Raw genomic sequence first — 22,921 nt, 5'->3', positions numbered from 1 at the left:
GAAAAGATAGTAATTTTAGAGTGGAGAAGCTCTACACATCACACCTTGACCAATAACCAAGGTTAATATGATAAGAATTATTGACATCATGAACCCCTTGGTACGATTCACTGAGGACACAAAATCGTTTCTGTAATATTGTTACCAAAAACACGTAACTTCATTCCAGTCATAACAGAATATCAAACAAACCAAAATTGATAGATAGTCTACCAAATAACTGACTACTACTCTCCGAAAGGGTCAAGGTAACAAAACGCAAGGAAAGACTGAGGAATGGTCACAGACTACAGAACACTAAGGAGACAAAAACTAAATGCAATGTGGGATCCTGGAACAGAAAAGGTACGTTAGTAAAAAAAGCTGGTAAACTCATACGAGGTCTGTATATTAGTGGACAGTATTATATCAATGTTAATTTCTTCATTTTGATAATTACACTTTGCTTTTATTTTATTTTTTAGAGACAGGGTCTCAGTCAATTGACCAGGCTGAATGCAGCAGCATGATCGTAGTTCACGGCAGCCTCGAACTCCTGGGCTCAAGCCATCTTCCCGCCTCAGCCTCCTGAGTAGCTAGGACTACGGGCCTGTGCCAACACACCCAGCTAAATTTTTTATGTTCATTTTTATAAAGACAGGATCTCACTATGTTGCCCAGGCGGGTCTCAAACTCCTGGGTTCAAGTGATCTTCCCACCTTGGCCTCCCATAGTGCTGGGATTACAGGCAGGAGGCACTGTGCTGGCCTAACCTTTGATTATATAACATGCTAACTCTATGAGGAGGCTGGGTGAGGGGAGTACAGAAAATCTCTGAAATACTTTTGCAACTTTTCTGTAAGTCTAAAATTAGTTCAAAATAAAACATTTTAAAAAATAGAGACAAGATTTTCCCTGATGAAAAAAGAGGAAGATGAAGAGGGTTTGGGAGAAAGCAGAAGAAGGAGAAGGAGCCTGTGAGAGTTGAGAAGCTTCCTTCGTTGGAGGTCATAGTGGAAGCCTATGTTAACATCTATATGAAGGAAGAAAAGGTCCTCCTTTTTTTTTTTTTTAAGGCAGGAACTTGCTCTGTCACCCAGGCTGAAATGCAGTGGCGCGATCTTAGCTCACTTCAACCTCCGCCTCCTAAGTTCAAGTGATTCTCCTGCCTTAGCCTCCCGAGTAACTAGGACTACAGGTGCCCACCACCACTCCCAGTTAATTTTGCCATGTTGCCCAGGCTGGTCTCAAACTCCTGGGCTCAAGTGATCCACCCACCTTAGCCTCCCAAAGTGCTAGGATTACAGGCGTGAGCCACCACACCCAGCCAGCCCTCTCTTTACTTCACATTTTATCCTCCCAACTTGATTTTTCTGTATTAGAACTAGTATAAAATTGTTATTCTAAGCCACATACAGGTTAGAGTCTAAGCCACATATGGCTATAGAGCACTTGAAATGCATGAGATGTGGTGAAAAGAGTGAAACACATGCTAGATTTCAAAGACAGTACAAAACAAAAAATAAAGAGAAAAATGGCCAGGCGTGGTGGCTCACACCTGTAATCCCAGCATTTTGGGAGGCCACGGCAGGTAGACCACAAGGTCGGGAAATCGAGACCATCCTGGCTAACATGCTGAAATCCCATCTCTACTAAAAATACAATAAATTAGCCGGGCATAGTGGCACGTGCCTGTACTCCCAGCTGCTTGGGAGGCTGAGGTAGGTGTTGACAGCCACAGGTATTACTATGGTCTTTGATTAATGTTGATTTAAAATTTTTGTTCCTTCTGTCTATGTTTATTATTTTGTTTTGGGGTTTTTTTGGCTTTTTTTTTTTTTTTTTTTTTGAGATGGAGTCTCGCTCTGTCACCAAGGCTGGAGTGCAGTGGCACAATCTCAGCTCACTGCAAGCTCCACCTCCTGGGTTCAAGCGATTCTTCTACCTCAGACTCCCGAGTAGCTGGGACTACAAGTGCGTGCCATTATGCCACATGCATGTCAGGAGACCTGGAGATGTGTTTTTTGCAAATCAAAGAGTCAGACAGGAAGTATTTTTTCTTGAAGATTGGCAGGGTAGAGATATGTAAAGAGAGCACAATGATTGTTGTGGCACATTCTTTAACCATAAATTACTAGGCTAATGTTAGGTTTAGCACAGTGGTATGCTAAGACCCAGTTCATATCAGTTCACAAGAGCCAATTGTTTAATGTCCAGAAATATTGCAAGCTGGTTGATAAAAATTATAATTTAAAAAATTGTATGACAAACAAAACCCATCACTTCCTAATAATTTTTACTATATTTTGCTATTATCTATGATGAGGTTTCTTTACTTCTATCTTAATATGTATCTGTATGATAAAACTAAAATATAATAACGTCCTACCACACATCTCTTCCCAACTCTGTGTTGCATGACATCACATTGGTAGCATGAATTATGCCACCATGGGAGTATTTCCACACTTGTCCAACCCATGGCCCACACAAATTTGTAAATTTTCTTAAAACATTATGAGATTTGTGCACGGACCTTCTTTTTTTTTTTTTAAACTCATCAGCCATCTTTAGTATTACTGTATTTTATGTGTGGCCCAAGACAATTCTTATTCCAATGTGGCCTAGGAAAGCCAAAAGATCAGACACTCCTGATTATACCATGGAACTCAAGAAATGCTACAATTCAGGGCTTTTCTCTTGAAGAGCTAGTTGTTTGCCAGAATATCACTGTCTTTAAGAAGGGACTAAAACACAGAGAACATCGAAAGAACAGATAATAAATAACAAGGGTTAGGATGTGAAGAAGCTGGAATCATCATACACTGCTGTTGAGACTGTAAAATGGTACAGCCACTTTGGGAAACAGTCTAGCAGTTCCTCAAAAGGTTAAACATAGTGTTACCATATGATCCAGCAATTCTCCTCCTGGGTATCTAGCTGGGAAAAATGAAAACAAACGCCCTGTACACAAATATTTACAGCAGCATTATTCATACTAGCCAGAAAGTGGAAACAACCCAAACACCCGTCAACTGAAGAACGAATAAACAAAACATGGTGTATTTATACAATAGAATATTATTTGGCAAGAAAAGGGAATTAAGTATTGATTCATTCTACAACACAGATAAACCTTGAAAACATGCTGGTGAAAGAAGCCAGTCACAAAAGGCCTTATATTCTGATTCCACTTACATGAAATATCCAGAATAGGCAAATCCATAGAGACAAAAAGGGATGGTTGCTTAGGGCTTGGGGATGAGGGAAATGGAATGACTGCTAACGGATGCAGGGTTTCTTTTTAGGATAAAAACGTTCTAAAATGTACTGTAATGATACTTGCACAGCTCTGAATAGATCAAAAAGCATTTAACTGTACACTTTAAACGGGTAAATTATATAGTATATGAATAACATTTCAATAAAGCTCAAAAATCCACAGAACCCTTCTCCTTTGTTTCCCTAGATATAGGTTCCTAGGTCCCAGTTCAGTGGGAATGACATTAGAGAAACCAGCCTCACTGGGCTCCTCCTGAGAGATGCTGAAGGGAGGACAGTTTCCTACGAGTAACCACCAGACCAGAGGTCCCCAAAAGGAGGCCTTCAGGCTGATTCTAGTTCACAGGCATGTTTAAATCTGAGCAGACAGCTGAAAAAAATCACAAGATTTCACAGTTTTAAAAAATCCAGATTTCTGGCCGGGCATGGTGGCTCATGCCTATATCCCAGTTCTTTGGGAGGCCAAGGCAGGTGGATCACTTGAGGTCAGGAGTTCAAGAACAGCCTGGCCAACATAACTACTAAAGTTACAAAAATTAGCTGGGCATGGTGGTGTGCACCTGTAGTCCCAACTACTCGGGAGAGGCTAAGGCAGGAGAATCGCTTGAACCCGGGAGGTGGAGGTTGCAGTGAGCCAAGATGTTGCCACTGTTCCAGCCTGGGCGACAGAGCGAGACTCCGTCTCAAAAAAAATCCAGATGTCCAACATCTCTTGCCATGAGAATATGACAGCCCAGCCTTGTTCCTATGATCAGCTCCAGGCTGCAGCAGCACAAGCTCCTCACCACTCCCTGTCACCTCCCTTCCACAGAGGCTGAGAGTCCATTATCATTATGGGAAATAGTATGTTCTTCTCTGTCCCAAACAGAAAGCAAAAACTGAGGGGTCTGAGAGTTTCAAGAAAAGTGAGTGACATCAGAGAGCTCTGTAAGAGTGAACACAGCCTTTCTGCTTCCCAGGCTAACATGGTGCACTGGTGTCAGAAGAACCAGCTTCTCCTCGCATGTGCCAGCCTCACTCCCTCATGTGCCCGGTCTGGCCCCAGCAGGTAAGGGAAGATGCAATCCCTGTGTTACATTCTAAGTGCCATGAAGACAGAACCATGTGCAGTTCAGTTCATAATTCCTCTCTGGCAGCTAACACAGATTTGGCATAAAATAAAATGAGTAACCATGTGATGAAGGAGGGAACAAAGGCAGCCAGGAGCCCATTTTCTTGAAACCATTCAACCCCACAGAAGCCATTTCAAGGTGAAAGAGATCTTGAAGCCCAGCAATTCTTCCTTCTCTCACCTCACCTTCTTTCTGCATACAGCTTACCCACCCACCGACCAAAATCAAGTTTAGTTCAAGGGGAAGTTTAGCCCTCTGAACCAGCTAGGGATAGAATGGGTAAAACAAGGCAGTTGCGGGTCCTCAAAGCCTGACACCAGCCAGCCACAGCGCACCCTCTGACACTTGAAGTCACTACTGTGAGTAGTGAGGTGCCACTACTCACGCTTGACGAGGTATCCTGGGGAGTGGGCAGCGACGACGTGCAGGACAGTGCAGCCATCCCCGTCCTTCTGGTTAATGCGGCCTTTCCACTCGGGCTTGTGATCCATTAGCCACCGGAAAAGATGGTTTTCCCCTGAAGGGAATTAGAATGACTTACTAATGTTTTCCACATATAGAAAGTCAGCAAAGTTCATTTGTGCAGCAGCAATAGATTAAAAAGAAAGAAAGAAAATCAGCAAAGCAAGTCAACGTGGACCACACTAAGGTAACCAAATGAGGAATCCAACATACGTTTCCACTCACCACAAACAGGTGTGGGGAGACACGGGTGTTTGTCAAGTAAGAGGATGAGTTATAGAAAGCGACCCAGAATCAATGGAGGTCAGGTTCCCTAGAAGCCTGCGATAGGTATTCTTATACATGTGACTGAGCTAGAGATAGCACGAGAAAGAGCGAGGGAGGCAGGACAGGTAGGGGAAGCAGCTACGCAAGGTAGTAATCCTAGTAGGGTCACTCCAGCCTGACCTCATGAGCAGCTCTGCAGCAGGAATGCACCACAGCCTAGACCCACCTTGAGGCACTGGGGCTGGCCTTTTGAATCCCCATGTCAGTCAATCAAGAGCTACAGAATGCACTCAGGGAGAGAGGCAAGGTCCAGAGAGAACCTCTCTGGGAAGTGGTTTCTGTTGACAAAGAGCAACGCTCTGCCCAAGGGGCCAGCTGTGAGTTGTTAGCAGCTAACATTGACAGCAGGTGGGGGTGAGGGGGTTGGTGGCAAAGAGGATCTGGGTGAGGCGCAACAGCCTCCACTTTAATAATCAAGCCAGTATCTCTGATGAGATTACCCTACTGCATTATTATCCATGGGACATATATATTCAATTCCTTCCTTGAAGTTCCTGAGATCTAGGAAAGCCACAAACCTCTGCCAACTCTTTGGACTCCCATTTGTCACCATGTCAGAGTTCTCTGAGAAACAAATGAAGGACTAAAACTTACCAACTTGAAGGCTCAATCTTACTGATATTCCCTACAATCACAGGAACTAACTTAAAAGGAGACACAATGGGGAACCATGACATTCATAACCAGAGCCACACTTCTCTGCATTCCAGTTCCTCACTTGAAACTGGCAGGATTAGATTAAGTAGCTTTGAATCAGGCTTTACTTTTAGATGTTTTATCTGCCAATCTCTGTGTAAGAATAAAATCTCTTGGCCAGGCATGGTGGGGCTCACGCCTGTAATCCCAGCACTTTTGGAGGCTGAGGTGGGTGGATCACTTGAGATCAGAAAATTGAGACCAGCCTGGCCAACATGGTGAAACCCCGTCTCTACCAAAAATACAAAAATTAGCCAGGCGTGGTGGCGGGCACCTATAATCTCAGATACTTGGTAGGCTGATGCAGGGGAATCACCTGAACCCAGGAGGCAAAGGCTGCAGTGCAGTGAGCCAATATCACGTCACTGCACTCCCCCAGCCTGGGCAATAGAGTGAGACTCAGTCTCAAAAAATATATATATACATCTTATAAAATTCCCCACTATATGAAACGAATAACAGCAGGACAAATCTGGCTACAGCAAAGACAGGGGTCCCAGGCCTCAAGCCCATGGCCACCTCCCACTCCCCCATTCCTGGGGAGACAATACAGCCTACAAGAGGTAGACTGGACAAGTTCTCTTGGCCCCTTCTGGCGGTAAAATGCTAGGGGTGAATGTCCCACAGTGATGCCACGTGTGCTTGGAAAGAAAAACAAACTTCTATCTAAAGTGTGTGTGTGTGTATGTGTGTGTTAATGATAAAATAAAAATATTTTTAAAGTTAAATCCTATAACCAGATGGCAAAGCTTAAAAAAGAACTTCATGAAAATAGCAGTCTTTTAAAAGAAGCACAACCAAACTGTATCAGCAACAGCTCATGTCTCACTTGGGATCCCCCCAGCCAAGGGACTGTGTTGTGTGTCCCACAACACAGCCGTCAGCCCTCTGGGCTAGAGTGAAGATGAACCTAGAGAAAAAGACCAAAGCTGCCTATGCCGAAAGGAAGAAACTCTGCAGGTCTCCTGGGAGTGTTGCCCAGCAACAGCTGTCCGTCCTAAGTCCCTTCCTTAGGTACCAGGACTCCACCCTCCTGCCAGGATCTGTCTAGAAACACAGAATCCTTTCCGTTTGGACCTCCTGCAGCTACTAGGTGCCAGGAAAGATAAAAATGATACGACTTCCCTGCTGCTTCATTCATTTGAATAACCAGATCATTTGAATATTCAAACGGTCTGCATTCAAGTGGCTTAATTCTAGTTTCACTTGAGCTCAACAGAGTCCCAGAACTCGGCTAGAAGGGCAGCTTGGAGGGTGGAAAACAGGAAGAAGACTTACTGGCTTGGATACAGAGTCGCATGAGGGCATGAAGGGGATACGGTCCTATAGTCTCAACACTTGCACCAATGGAGATGAGCCACTGGACCAACTTGGGCACTTGTTCCATCTTCTCATAAAGTCCAATGAAAACGTATTTCTGGGGAAAAAAACAACACAAGAGAAATTATGGAAGTCACTAATCAATATGAAGCTTCAAACTCCTTTACCCATAAAGTATGGAATCAGTAACACTTGGATTAGCTGTGGTCCAAGCCTAGGATTATTATAAATAACAAATCTGTGGTAAGGCAGCTGAAGGAGAAAGTACCAGACACAAGGAAGTTATGTTTCCAGAAATCACCTTACAAGGCCAGGCGCAGTGGCTCACACCTGTAATCCCAGCACTTTGGGAGGCCAAGGTGGGTGGATCACCTGAGGTCGGGAGTTCTAGACCAGCCTGGCCAACATGGTGAAACTCATCTCTACCAAAAAATACAAAAATTAGCCAGGCATTGTGGTAGGCGCCTGTAATCCCAGCTACTCGGGAGGCTGAAGCAGGGAGAATTGCTTGAAACACGAGGCGGAGGTTGCAGTGAGCTGAGATCGTGCCACTGCACTCCAGCCTGGGAGAAAGGGCGAGACTCAGTTTCAAAAACAAACAAACAAAAAAAAACAAAAAAAAAAAAAACACCTTACCTCAAAGAGACTTTTCAGTGATAACTCTGGGACATGAATATTTCTTGGTAATCGGTCTTTTTTTGCTGACAGAAGTAGAAATGACTGGTGGGAGAAGACAAGAAGAAAAGGCTGGAATAATAATGTTCTCCACATGGGTTATTAAAGCAAAAAAGTTATTTTAAGCTTTAAAACAAGCAAATAAAAAAAAACCACTCTCTAGCTTTGTCTTTTTTTAAAGTGCTTGCCAAGTTTTTCAGCTATTTGCTGTGACAATCAGAGTCTCTGTCTAGCCAACTTCCTGTTCCTGCTGAGGACTAAGGCCTCTCCACACTTCCTCAAAGCCTGCTGAGGACAGGAGCAGATGATGTCATGCGCATTTCACAGTATAGTTGCAATGGGATTTAAAAAAAAAAAAAAGAGTAATTCCCTGCCAAGTTCTTAAGGCTTAACAAGTGGAAGACTCAAATCCTTTAGAAATACCCTACCCCAATCAATTATTCAGCACATCAGCATTCTAAAAGCCCCAAGTACTTGGAGCCCATTAGACCCTGTCAAATGGTATGCTGGAGCCAGCTCCTATCAGCTACTGAGCTGACGGTGCACATCTCTTCCTAACTCCAAGTCTTGTATGTCATATGAGTAGCTGGAAATTGGCCATGGTGAGAGTATTTACATGACCAAAATTAGCAAATGCTACAAATCGGGACCTTTTCTTTTCAGAGACCCAGTTGTTAAACTACTGACCCTATCTAAAGTTGCTGAAGAGACTAAATTCCAGAGAAGTTAAGCCAGTTTTCATAGGTCTCACAGCACATCCTGAGAAGCCCCTACTGAGATCATTCAGGTATGCTAACAGGTCTAAGAATTCCCAGCTCTGTTATGATCATGACTGGAGACCCAGTCTCAGCTCCAACCTCTCTCATGTATGGCTCTTGCCAGTGGACTTAGGACCACAGGAACTGAGCCCATAGCCACATCTCGCTTCTAGTTTCTTTCAGATTGATATCCTTTTTTTTTTTTTTTTTTTGAGATGGAGTCTCACTCTTGTTGCCCAGGCTACAGTGCATTGGTGCAATCTCACTGCAAACTCTGTGATGCCCATTCTTAACTTTTTGCCCTAAACAAGCCTCGCTGCCCACACTCAACCCCACGTGATAAGTTCAGCATTCTAGTGGTCCAGATTGCTGGCCTTTAAAAAGATGCTTCTGTCTGCAGTATTTGGGAATTACCAGAGCCTCACTGCGGGTAGGATGTTGGACCTGCCACTTGGGCTGGATTCCTGGGCCCTCCCTTGACTGGCTGGGATAATAATCTATTAGGAGTTGCCTGTCTCCCATTCTCTTATTCTCTACCTAGGCCATGGAGCTCTATTCATGTCCACCCCACACTGGGAAGAGAGGACAAGGTTCTTTTCCTGAGTGCAGTAAATTAAACTATCTTCCTGCTAATGAGGCCTAAGGCCTCCTACTCACAGATCTACCCTAGCACTTGGAATCACAGAATTTCAAAACTTTTTAAAAAATAAAGCTGGAAGGATCCTTATAGAACTCTTAGTCCAGCTACCTTATCCAAAGAGAGAAAAGATCTCAAATGTCTTTTAACAGGACCCTGGATTTCTGACTACTGCTTCCCCAAGAGTTCAGTCTGCCTTCCTCATTCATCCCTGCTACCTGCCCTCCCAAGATTTTTTAATATAGGGGTAAGCCTCCTGGCTGGACTCCAGGAGGTTTCCCATGAACCCCCCTGAAACTATACACGTAATTATCAGTGCATGACAAGAGAGCCCCATAGATTTCATTACATTTCCAATAGAATCCATTACCTTGTCCAAAATTTAAGAATTCTCTATTCTAAAGTCATCCAATCTGCTAGGATCAGGAGTCCTTAATAGGTTGGCCTTGCTTTTGCTGACTTTTCTGGACTGCCCAGCTTTAGAAAGCCCAGCAGGCCTGTTCTAACCAAACTCCTAGCTTTGGCCAGCCCATTCTCATGAGCACTTACAGCCTATCACCAATGACAACTACTATTCACTGGGCACTTAGAATATGCCAGGTATTATAAAACCCCTCAGCTCAATGCCTGGCACTGTAAGCCTTCAACAAACATTACCTGACAGGTGCTCTTGTCCATTATTTCTGATTCTCACCAAAACTCTGAGAAATAGGTTTATATAATGTAACTTACAAATGAGGAAGTAAGACTCAAAGGGTAAGTAATTAGGCCAAAATAGTAAGTGAGGGATTCTGATTCAAGGACACATCTGTGTGGCACTGAAGCCCAGGCCTCCAGAGTCCACCCACTCCTCCATTCCATGGATTCCTGGCCCTGGGTTCAGGTCCTACAACCTCACTTAGCCACTATCCAAATGTTAGCAGTCCCTCAAAACCACATGGGAGCCCTTGTGAGCAGCCCAGATAGGTCATCTGGGCACACACTAGCTAATGCAGTATAAAAAATGATTGTGAAAATGAATACACAGCTTTGTTTTTCTCATTCCGCATTACCGTTAGCACCTGTACTTTACATTTCTTTAATGACGGTTGAGACACAAAGCAAGGAGTGAGGTTACCACAGTCTTAAGTGCTTTGCCCATTTTTAAAAATAAATGGAAACTGGTTAATTAATCTATCTCAAAGATTTTTCATCTTTAATGATGTCCTAGTTAAAAATTTATCCTGGCATCAAGATCAACAAATAATAAATTACAATCCCTCAATGCCAATGGAAAGAAATCATTTAATCAAGAATATACTCTCCCCATGAGAGAGCCATCTCCTTTTACTTACATGCCATAATCCCTTCTTTGCCAACTTTTCTATTACAGATTGCCACACTTCTGTTGGGAATCCAGTTGTGAAAATATGATCAAAGCAAGGCAAGAAACTTTGCAAAACAATGGAGTCACCTGAAAGAAAGTTTCATAATTTAGGGATTTTAATGTAGGGAAAGTCTACAGCATTTCAGAAAAGGTCCTCCAATTAAGTTCACACATAGACAAATGGTAAATTAAAGACACCCAAAAGAAAGGCATTTTCAAAGTAGTATGAAATAGCCCTTTATGATTGATTGAAGTGGCCATTATTTCCAGTTCGTCATAAAATCAATCCCCTAAGAGTTAGGCAGCATAATTAACATTCGCTTTGCCTTTCTAGTTACCAAGCACAGTGATACATGCTTATATTTAATCCCTCAAACAAACCACTAAGGAAGTGCCTATTATCTCCACTTACAGAGGAGGAAATGGAAGCTTAAGTTACAATACTCATTTCCTTTAAGAAAAATGTGACAAATATTATTGTTACCCAAAACATTAGAAACTATGACAAATGAAGATAGGTTTCATGGCATATCATGCAGTTAGTTCATGACAAGAAACAAGACTGGAACCCACATCTACCAACTGTTGTCATCAATACACATTCTTCTGACCTGGTGGCCTATTGACCTACTGCACCTTGTGATCCTCCAACCACATTTCTCAAATTCATGGATGAGAATGTCCGAGGGGACAGGTCAAGAGTCAGAATAACTTGGCACCTCTTCCAAGGTTATTAATTTCAAAAAACAAGTAAATATCAAAACAAATGTATACCATATGAAAGGATACGAAGTTTCCCATAAATGTATTTTTCAAATTTAGAAACTGGGCCATGCCAATTTCTTTACCTTCCAAAAAGGAGTGCTTTGGTAAATAAAGTATTGGATGCGTCGTCCTAAGAAGTCCTGTTAACTGCCACCTTTCAGGTTGGGGGCAGAATGAAAACCACCCGGGCAGTCATCAAGAAGCAGTTGTTTGGAATTCCCATAACTCTGGCCTGGCTTCTGACAGAATAGTGACATTTAAAAGATGCAGACAGCCGGGTGGGGTGGCTCACACCTGTAATCCCAGCACTTGGGGAGGCCAAGGCAGGCAGATCACCTGAGGTCAGGAGTTTGAGACCAGCCTGGCCAACAGGGTGAAAGCCCGTCTCTACTAAAAAAACAAAAATTAGCTGGGTGTGGTGGCAGAGCCTGTAATACCAGCTACTAGGGACGCTGAGGCAGGAGAATCACTTGAACCCAGGAGCTGGAGGTTGCAGTGAGCAAAGATCGTGCCATTGCACTTCAGCCTGGGGGAAAAGAGTGAAACTCCATCTCAAAAAAAAAAAAAAAAAAAAAAAAAAAAAAGATGCAGAGAAACCGGGTGCGGTGGCTCACGCCTGTAATCCCAGCACTTTGGGAAGCCGAGGCAGGTGGATCACCTGAGGTCAGGAGTTCGAGACCAGCCTGGCCAACATACTGAAACCCCAGCTCTACTGAAAATACAAAAATTAGCCAGGCATGGTGGCACGCGCCTGTAGTCCCAGCTACTCAGAAGGCTTAGGCAGGAGAATCTCTTGAACCTGGGAGTCCAAGGTTGCAGTGAGCCTAGATTGCACCACTGCACTCCAGCCTGGACAACAGAGCAAGACTCCGTCTCAAAAAAAAAAAAAAAAAAAAAAAGATGCAGAGAAGGCAATGGGGAAGTGCAGGCCAAGCCATCAGGTTAGGAAGAAAATGAAACCAGCCCTGACCACTGTTGGCAAAAGACTGACTGAAGAGCTGTGACTCATCAGCACCTATCAAGAGACCTTCTACTTCCGTGTCTAGGGGACATGGCTGCACCTGCCTCTAACTCCTTCCCACTGCCTGCTACTCCTCTGGTCCCCTCTCTGAACCGAACTTGTCAAAATCTGTGGGATTCCACCCACAGACCACAAAAGTTGCTTTCCCACAACTGCAATGGGAACAGTTTGATTGATAACAGTCTATCAATTGTCAGCTGTGGTTTCCCCACATTTAAAAGACAAAGACCATTTTTCAGAAATTCTAACGTGCCATTTTTCATATTCTAACATCTCTGAAATCAGGATGTGTCTTACAATCAATGTTGTCTCTCACTGGCACAGCATAAATTAACAGCACATCTTAGTGCAACTTAAATTTGATCAAACACCATATTTAAAAACAACAGCCTAGGTATTGGCAGTTCTTTAGACTGCACCATCACTGGCAAGGAGTGAAGTTTATTACACTGTGCTTTACCAGTTTCTGGTTTTGCCTTATCCAGGCCACTGACAAAGCTATGTCTTAGGCCAGGTCATTAAAGTAGTAGCTTAATGCAGTGACACAAAAAGTTCCCCTCCCTGCTAGGCTGAACACACGAGTCCTCTGCTGATTCTGCAGTGCCAGGCAGTGAGCTTCACAACCCTGACACGGAGCACCCATTATCAGCTTTCACAGGACCCTCCATCAGCCCTTCCAGGTTATTTTCATAGCAAACAAATATTTTCTCAATAGAGTGGAAAAATACATGTGAAAAACCACAGGAAAGACCAGGCACGGTGGCTTATGCCTATAATCTCAGCACTTTGGGAGGCCAAGGCAGGTGGATTACCTGAGGTCAGGAGTTTAAGACCAGCCTGGCCAACATGGTGAAGCCCCATCACTCCTAAAAATACAAAAAGCCAGGCAGGGTGGTGGGCGCCTATAACCCCAGCTACTCAGGAGGCTGAGGCAGGAGACTTCTTTGAACCCGGGAAACAGAGGTTGCAGTGAGCAAAGATCATGCCATTGCACTCCAGCCTGGGCAACAAGAGTGAAACTCCGTCTCAAAAAAAAAAAAGGAAAAGAAAAATCACAGGAAACAGCAAAAGTCACATCAGGTGAGTAGTATAAATACGGAAATCCCTATGAATAGCAACACAAAACACTTAAGAAGTCTGAAACCAGCCGGGCAGGGTGGCTCACACCTGTAATCCTGGCACTTTGGGAGGCCAAGGCGGGCGGATCACGAGGTCAAGAGATCAAGGCCATCCTGGCCAATATGGCGAAACCCCATCTCTACTAAAAATACAAAAAATTAGCTGGGTGTGGTGGCGTGTGCCTGTAGTCCCAGCCACTCGGGAGGCTGAGGCAGGAGGATCACTTGAACCCGGGAGTCGGAGGTTGCAGTGAGCCGAGATTGCGTCACTGCACTCTGGCGACTGAGACTCCGTCTCAAAAAAAAAAAAAAAATGAAACCAAACACCCAAAGCTTTTAGTTATTTATGCAAAAAGTATCTCATTGTTTTCACAAAGGCAGAAGCCACCGAAGCATCCAAAATGCTTTCTAATGTGTGAACTAGTTTCATTAAATTACATAAATCAGCCACAAAGAAACACCCAGAAATTATCTCCCCATGAGCCTGAGTCCCCAGGAGCTATTTGAATAAAATAGCAAGGACTTTACAAAAAGTTTCCCCAGTTCCAACTTACTGCTCATAGTGGTGAAGACTCCAACAAGGAAATCAGCAACTGGTGCCTGGTCTTGGCTTCTCTGCACAAGTCGCAGACCCTCAAAAAACATGCGAGCGGCTTCATAAGACTGGTGTAACCTCAGCAAGGAATAACCAGCTCGGTAGTATCCCTGGAACATGATAAAAAGCAAAACTGTCATGTATCACATCTCCTTTAACCTGCTGGTGAAAGAAAAAACAAGATTGGCAACATGGGAAATCCAACTCTAAAACTCTCACGTCTGACTGAGCACAGTGGCTCATGCCTGTAATCCTAACACTTTGAGAGATCAAGGCAGGAGGATCGCTTGAGCTCAGGAGTTGCAGGCCAGCATGGGCAACATAGTGAGACCTTGTCTCTACTAAAAAGAAAAGAAAAATTAGCTGGGCATAGTGACATGTACCTCGTAGTCCCAGCTACTCAGGAGGCTGAGGTGAGAGGATTGCTTGAGCCCAGAAGATCGAGGCTGCAGTGAGCTACAGTCGTGCTACTGAACTCCAGCCTGGGCAACAGACTCATATCCTGTCTTACTTCTATGTAAACAGGGATTTCTAACCAGCACTGGATACAGGGTTTCCACATTATATTCTGTGCCACATTGCTCTGTCATTTAACTGCCAAGAAAAGAATCACTTTCAAATCCATGACTTATGCAGCATCTAACATATGACACAGAGAGAAGAAAGCAGGTCTGCTTCCAGTTACATCTCTGGTTGGTTGGTTTGTTATTGACTGATCGAGACAGGATCTTGCCCTATCACCTAGGCTGGAGTGTAGTGGCATGATCCTGGCTCACTGCTACCCTCTAACTCCTGGGCTCAAACTAACCTCTCATCCTAGCCTCCCAAGGCTTTATTTATTCATACTTCAAGTCACAGCTTGGGCCAGAACAGAAGAATGAAAACAGTCCTTTGATTGGTGTTCAGGAAAAGAATGAGACTGATATGAAAACAAAGGTGTTTTTCCTGTCCCTTTCAAAGTAAACACAATTTCTACTGGGTGCATAAGAAAACAAATTGTAATGACAAACACTGAGATTTTCTGAGTTCTACATTATAAGTGATATTCACAAGAGTCCAAATAAATACTTGATTTCTATAGAAAGAAGAAAATTACAATGATCAATAGAAGAAAATGGTCTAGTTTTGCCTATATACAAATAATATGACTCTCAAATGGGAATAAAATGCAATTGCCTACCTCACATTGATCACCTGAATCAGCATCAGGGATCTACCAAAACAATTTTCTGTCTAAGATGACAGAAGGCCAAGTGCAGTGATTCAGGCCTGTAATTCCAGCACTTTGGGAGGTCAAGGCAGGAGGATTGCTTGAGCCTAGGAGTTCAAGATCAGTCTGGGAAACATAGTGAGACCCTGTCTCTACAAAAAAAAATTTTTTTTAATTAGCTGGACATGGTGGTGCAAGCCTGTAGTCCCAGCTGTTTCAGAGGCTGAGGGAGAAAGATCACATGAGCCCATGAGGTGAGGCTCCAGCCTGGGTGGCAAAGCAAGACCGTGTCACAAAAAAAAAAAAAAAAAAAAAAAAAAAAAAAAAAAAAAGGAAGAAGAAGAAGATAACAGGTGTCCACCAACTGGGTTCATAAAAAAGGAAGTACTTTAAAATTCCACATAACACCAAATTTCTGACTATTTAATTACTTGTTTTAACCTTCATTTTGAAAGCCTGAAGACCTCAAATAACAAAGAGAGGAGGGAAAAAAAGTTGTGTTTTGTTTTTTCTAACCAGGCAAGCTGGTAGAGAATCTCCCATTTCTTTGCCTTCCTCAGATTCAAGATTTTTTATTGTTGTTGTTGTTGTTTGTTTGTTTTGAGGAAGATGAAGGGGATCAGAATATGCCACCCTAAAATATGCCACTTTGGCATAAGGATTATTTCGAGCTGAAGGTATCTGAGATTCAACAGATGCAAAAAGAAGCCTCCCCTGAGCTTCACTTAACTGACTAAAAAGCAGAAACTGTGAAGAAATGAGGACTGCCATAAATCTCTTCTCCCAGGGAAGTTTTATGGCCAGGAAGAAGAGAGAAATTGAGCACAAAGACTGGCCTGAACAAATCTTGCTAAGATAACCCTTATCTTCATTACTTTCCCACATATCTGCACCTTCCCACAGTTTACAGCCCCTAGAGACCTAGCAGTCTTTTCCTTTGTCTTGTCACATCCCCACAATTTATTATTCTTTATTACAAATATCACAGAAGATCTCAGGCCTGTCCACATTTTTTGGAGCTTTACTTCTTTTCTAGGAAGATTCCTTTGACACATAAAAGTTAACATCTAACGAAATATGTATGCTTTTCTCCTGTTAATCTGTCTCTTGTCAATCTAATTTGCAGGGCCTCAGCCACAGAACCAAAAGAAGGTAGAAGGTAAATGTTTTGCCTCCCCTATAGAGGACAATGGCGGCGGGGAAGGGGAGAGAGGATGGAGAGAGACTCCCAGGAGCTCTGCGTAAGAGCTGGGAAGTGGCCCTGGTTGCTGTGCTGTCAGGGGCTGCTGCAGGTTTGGCCAATCAAGGAAGAAGCCCCTTGATGTAACAGCATCAAGACCCTTGGGCCACAGTCACAGCCTCCACTTCCAGGATGTGGGCAAAACCCAAATATTAATACTGTACCAGTGAGAGGATTGGGAATATCCTACAATACCTTTGGGAAGAAATTTCCCAGGAATGCACTCCCATTTTCAAAACTAGTCAATAAATTCTAAAGCAGAAGTATCCAATCTTTTGGCTTCCCTGGGTCATACTGGAAGGAGAATTGTCTTCGGCTACACATAAGATCCACTAACACTAACGATAAGCTGACAAGCTTAAAAAAAACAACCGCAAAAAAACTCAATGTTTTAAGAAAGTGTATGAATTTGTGTTGGGCCACAATGAAAGCTGTCCTGGGCCAGGGGTTGGACAAGCTTGTTCTTGTCTTTTTTTTTTTTTTTCCTTTTTGTGGAGAACGGGGGTCTCGCTATGTTACCCAGGCAGGTCTCGAACTCCTGGGCTCAAGCTATCCTCCCGCCTCTGCCTCCCTGAGAGCTGGGATTACAGGCGTGAGCCACCTCATCCGGCAGACAAGCTTGTTCTAAAGTATTCACCCTTCAACAAGAAGTTTAAGAGTCAGTGTCACTTATTATGTAAAATATCCGAATCCCTCTCTTAAAGTACTCTATAGGTCAAACCTCCACCACTCCCTTCCCATTGTATTTTGTTTCTAGCAGTCACACATTGTGTGTTGCTTCAGATGCTCCAGAGTGGCTATTGAATTTAAGGACTCTGATTGTAATGCTCTTCTTCTCCCCAGATTGAATGCAAATGACTCAAGAGCTAGGATGAGTCTTCTGCTCCTTTTGTCTGCCTTGAGGCACCAAGAACAGTAAAGGTGCCATGAAGAGTGGCACTCAGGGCATTTTTGATGAAAAAACAATCAAATGATGTTTATTGACCTTTGTTAACAACCATAAATGGTCTTACTGACCTCTCAAATTTCCAAGATCCCTCCAAAGAGCTGGTTTCTACTATAAGAAATGCCTCCTGAAGAATCGGTTTTGTGTCATCCACCCAGCTTGCATTTGAAGTAAAGCTTTGCTCAAATGAAACTTGTGAACAGCAAAGAACGTGAACAGTGAACAGATTATGAGTTTGGGTGTAACTACATCAGAACAAAACAAGCTCCTCTGTGACTTCCATTGTGCTCCATCCACTATGAGGCCAAGTGCATTCCTACAAAGTGCATTTCAACACTGTTTTTACTCTTCTCCAGATAATGATCACATGCCCCATGGGCATCTGTCTGAAGAGATTTGAACTAGAAGCACTCCTAGCATTTCCACTTTTAAAAGGAATGGAAAGAGGCAGGCTAAGAGATAGGCAGCTGCCACCCCCGGGTGCCACTGCCCCACCACACCTTCACTCATCCTTTCATACCTTCATCCACTACCCCAATACTCTCAAGTCATCTCCCCACACCTTCACCCTCCCACCCAATACCTTCACGTAGGTTGGATCCCACTGGAGACATTCCTTGGCAGCAACAAATGCCTCATTCCACTTCCCAAGGCTGAAAAATGCATTTGATTTATTGCACAGCAGCACAGCCAAGTCCCTCGGGGGAACCCTGTAAGAACAAACCGGTGGTCTGTCATGGTTCTGCAAATACAGAAAACAGTCCTTGAAGCCCCCCCCCCATTCGATGCTGGCTGCTGCCATCAGGAACGGGGTTTTAGTAGGAAATGACTCATTCATGCTTATCAGATCAGTCTCCCAGACCCCAAAAAAGCCTGGAACATTTACAATATATAAATCTGTCCTTCCTCACTCCCAAATACTCTGCTCCCATGTTTTAAAGACAATCGTTCTCAACATGTTGATTTCATCTCTCACTGATCTCCACGCTTAATCATTTCATCTCCATTGCTAGCCCTCAGAAGAATGGGCTGCAGGTAAGAGGCCTGTGCAGGCCCCTGGGAGTAGGGCCTATAAGGCAGGGAATTCTATAGTCTTGGTACTCACAGTGTAGACTAAAGGGGAGGCAAGAACTCTGGGTGAGTACGGCCCTGGCCCCACAGACTCCTGCCTGTGAGGAGGGGCACAGCTGGAAGGTGGCCAAAGGAGGGCCCTTTAAAGCGTAGCAGGGCAGGGATGGCTCTGGCCTTGGCCTACAGGTAACATAGCTGCAAGTTAATGCTGCAACCAGGCCAGAAGAAGAACGAAAATTCAAAGCAAACCACAATATGTCAGGAGAAGCCCAGCTACCAGTGGAATATAAGACATACAAATAAAAAAAGCAAGCCTTATGACTTCTTTTTTATTTAATATCTTCGAGACAGAGTCTCGCTCTGTCACCCAGGCTGGAGTGCAGTGGTGCAATCTTGGCTCACTGCAACCTCCGCCTCCTGGGTTCAAGCGATGCTCCTGCCTCAGTCTCCCAAGTAGCTGTGTCTACAGGCTTGCACCACCACACTCAGCTAATTTTTGTATTTCTAATAGAGATGGGGTTTCACCATGTTGGCCAGGATGGTCTCAAACTCCTGACCTTGTGATCCGCCTGCCTCAGCTTCCCAAGGTGCTGGGATTACACAATTAAGATACTAAATAGGCCAGGCACAGTGGCTCATGCCTGTAATCCCAGCACTTTGGGAGGCTGAGGCCAAGGCAAGGAGTTTGAGACCATGCTGGTCAACATGGTGAAACCCCATCTCTACCAAAATACAAAAAATTATCTGGGTGTGGTGGGGCGTACCTGTAGTCCCAGCTACTCGGGAGGCTGAGGCAGGAGAATCACTTGAACCCAGGAGGCAGAGGCTTCAGTGAGCCAAGATTGCACCACTGCACTGCAGCCTGGCAATAGAGCAAGACTGTCTCAAAAAAAGAAAAAAAAAATCTTAATTGTAAAAGTAATACAAATCGCTGTAGAATAATACAAAAATCACTGTAGACAATGCAGATAAGCACAAAAATATTAATAAACAAAGGAAAAATCATCTCCATTACTGTCCCCACCCTCAATGTTTTGTGTCTGGCTTCTTTTGTGGCACAATATTCCCTCTAGGTGAAGGGATAAGGCCCCAGAAGCACACAGGAGGCAGTGGGTCAGGCAGTGAGGGATCAGCAAGGGAGCTGTGACGAGTGTAAGAGATGCCATGGTGTCCATCCCAGAGACTCTGGCCAGTGCAGCCATTCCCAGCTGCAGTGTCTGTTGGCTGCAAATAGAAGTTCTCAGCACCCTGTTCTCTAGAGATTTATCCTCAGCCTAACGAGAGCTACCCTCTCCCCAGGAGGTTACACTCACACTATGGACTGAACTTCCCCTGCCCCCAACTGCCAAAAAAAATCTCTGTGTTGAAGCCCTAACCCTCAATGTGACAATATTTGAACATGGAGCCGTTGGGAGGTAATTATGTTTAGATGAGGTCCTGAGGGTGGCGTCCTCATGACGGAATAAGAAGAGACACTAGACAGCTTGCTCTCTCCCTCTTTGCATGTAACACACTGAGAAGGCAAATGTCTACATGCCAGGAAGACAGCCCTCACAGGGAGCAGCTTGATCTTGGACTTCCCAACCTGTAGAACTTTGAGAAATAAATTTCTGTTGTTTAAGCCACTCAGTCTATGCTATTTTGTTATGGCAGCGCAAGCAGACTAATATAGCCCCACTCCCTAGGATAACTGCCAGGAGCCAGACAGCCTAAAACCAGTGACTGACTGATACAAGAATCAAAAGGTTAACCTCCTTGCCTCAAAGTGGAACCAGCTCTGCAGTATGATTCATGATCCAGAGCTGCCCATAGGATCAGGTGAATCTTGCTTGGTTTAGACACCATCCCTGCTTAGAGCCTTCCATTGTGCCATCCTGCCTCCCTCAGTCCCCGTTCTCCTACAAATATGCCGTAAATCACGTGCACCTGAGTCTCAGCGTTAGCTAGCTGTGGCAGGAAGGCCAGAAGCAGGCGATGGGCAAGGGGAACGGTGTCAGAAAGGCCCCATAAAAGGCAATATGACAGTCTAGGCAGAAGTCCCAGTAGGGGTCACACAGTAAGTGGTGGAGCTGAGCTTTGAACACACATAGTGTGGGGTCAGTCTACAACCATAACCACTATACAATACTACCTCCTTCTAAGAAAGCTGAATGTTTGCCTTGATCGAGGATCTCTAGACCCAGCTCTGACGCAATTCTGGTATATACCAGGACGAGGCAGAACTGCAGAAACTGCAGACACAAGCCAATTACACTCAACTCAAGCTCAACTAGAGTGTAGACATCAAGGAGATGGGAGTGGGAGGTGGAGCCATGTTTCAGTAATTTAATTTGGTGTCATTTCCTAGCACAAGTTTAGGTTGTGTGCACCCTACAGATGCCAACCTCTGCTTGCTCTACTGCAGCTGTTCCAAAAGGATGATCTGGGAACTTCTGGGGACCTTTAAGGTCACTGCAGGTGATCCACAAGGTGAAAATACTTACACAGTCATGGTAAGCTGAATAATAGCCCCCAAATACTGTTCTTTTTATGGAAAAAACAAACTTCTGTAATTAACAAACAATGAGTAGATATGATCAATTTAAGGATTATAGGAATAAGAGATTGTCCTGAATTATGATAAAATCACAAGGGTCCCTGTGAACGAGAGACAGAGAGAGACATGAGCACAGCTGAGGAGAAGGCAAGGTGATGACAGAAGCAGAGACTGGAATGGTAAGCTTTGAAGATAAAGGAAGGGGCCATAAGCCAAAGAATACACACCACCAGTCAAAGCTGAGAAAGGCAAGGAAGATCCTCAGAGCCTCCACAAAGAACTAGCCCTGCTAACACGTTGGTTTTAGCCCCATTAGACTCATTTAGAACTACTGACCTTCAGAACTGCAAGAGAATAAATTTGTATTGATTTAAGCCCTAAATTGGTGGTTAACTTGTTATAGCAGCAACAGGAAACTAATACAGTAAGTAAGACACTATGTGCCTTGTTCATACTCATTCCCTCACACTCACACAGGGAGTTTTCCAGAAGCTATATGACATGTGATATTGCAACAGACTGAATACAGATGTAAGAAGCCAGCTGTCTTTTATGGAGACAAGACATTAAGAAGGAGATTTACAGAAATGTGCAAGTTTTTGTTTTGGAAAGTATACTTTAAAAATACAACATGTAATAGATTTACTGATTTTTTTTTATTATTTTTTTTGCGACAGAGTTTCACTCTTGTCACTGAGGCTGGAATGCAATGGCACACCTCGGCTCACTGTAACATCTGCCTCCCATGATCAAGTGACTCTCCTGCCTCAGCCTCCCGAGTAGCTGGGATTACAGGTGTGCGCCACTACGCCTGGCTAATTTTGTATTTTTAGTAGAGATGGGGTTTCACCACATTGGCCAGGCTGGTCTTGAACTCCTGAAGTCAGGTGATCTGACCACCTCGGCCTTCCAAAGTGCTGGGATTACAGGTGTGAGCCACTGTACCTGGCAAATGTATTGATTTTTTTTTTTTTTTTTTTTTTTTGAGATGGAGTCTCATTCTGTCACCCAGGCTGGAGTGCAGTGGCGGGATCTCGGCTCACTGCAAGCTCCTCCTCCCGGGTTCACGCCATTCTTCTGCCTCAGCCTCTGGAGCAGATGGGACTACAGGAGCCCGCCACCACACCCGGTTAATTTTCTGTATTTTAATAGAGACGGGGTTTCACCCTGTTAGCCAGGATGGTCTGGATCTCCTGACCTCATGATCTGCCCGCCTCAGCCTCCCAAAGTACTGGGATTACAGGTGTGAGCCACCGCGCCCAGCTGATATTTTTAAATAAATACATGTTTTTTCCATCAGTTTTAAGTTCTAACATATTGTATTGACAGCTATAGCCTACATAAACAGAAGGAGCTCTTTAGGTTCCTCAGCAATGCTTAAGCATGTTGTGATACTACAATGTTGGAGAACAGATCTACAAGGAGCTGAAGGGGCAGGGAAAGAGAAAGTGGACCTTAGTGCCCAGCGGAGTATGCACTGTGGCCAGGGAGTAAATGGCATAGATAATAAAGAAGATGAAATGAATGACAACGAGGAGGTTTGTTCGAGGACTTCAGCCATACCGTTAAATCTGACACCTAGCCAGCCAGAAGGGGAAGTTTTATCAACAGTTCTCTGTGTTTCACTTTCTATTTCCCTTCTTACACAATCCCCATTCAGTTTTTAAGCTGACAATGCAGAGAAGATAAATAGGAAGTGAGGGAGAAAGAAAACAGAAACCAGGTGGAATGATAAGAAATGAAAAGAAAACATAAGGAACAGAGTCTCCATGTACTGAAAAAGAAAAGATGAGGTGAAAGTGCAC

The 22,921-nt window shown here is 44.0% G+C and overlaps 1 protein-coding gene across 3 annotated transcripts in view; it reads right to left on the bottom strand.

Annotated features, from left to right (window-relative positions):
- TRANK1 (tetratricopeptide repeat and ankyrin repeat containing 1) overlaps positions 1-22,921 on the bottom strand; it is a 117,657-nt gene that overhangs the window by 57,292 nt on the left and 37,444 nt on the right. For 2 of the 3 annotated variants that reach the window (XM_007971810.3, XM_037988474.2), the window contains exons 3-8: positions 18,093-18,219; positions 14,073-14,223; positions 10,583-10,701; positions 7,815-7,898; positions 7,137-7,275; positions 4,759-4,890 (exon numbers count right to left, since the gene is read on the bottom strand). In XM_007971810.3, the coding sequence (XP_007970001.3) occupies positions 4,759-4,890; positions 7,137-7,275; positions 7,815-7,898; positions 10,583-10,701; positions 14,073-14,223; positions 18,093-18,219 (752 nt within the window). Of the gene's footprint in view, positions 1-4,758; positions 4,891-7,136; positions 7,276-7,814; positions 7,899-10,582; positions 10,702-14,072; positions 14,224-17,580; positions 18,033-18,092; positions 18,220-22,921 lie in introns of those variants that run through there. The other variant, XM_007971813.3, reaches the window with a different exon arrangement.

The sequence above is a fragment of the Chlorocebus sabaeus genome, chromosome 15 (assembly GCF_047675955.1).
Source record: "Chlorocebus sabaeus isolate Y175 chromosome 15, mChlSab1.0.hap1, whole genome shotgun sequence".
In the NCBI taxonomy this organism is placed as follows: domain Eukaryota; kingdom Metazoa; phylum Chordata; class Mammalia; order Primates; family Cercopithecidae; genus Chlorocebus; species Chlorocebus sabaeus.
The sequence above is the reverse complement of the archived record's forward strand: the minus strand, read 5'-3'. Positions and strand labels throughout refer to the sequence as shown.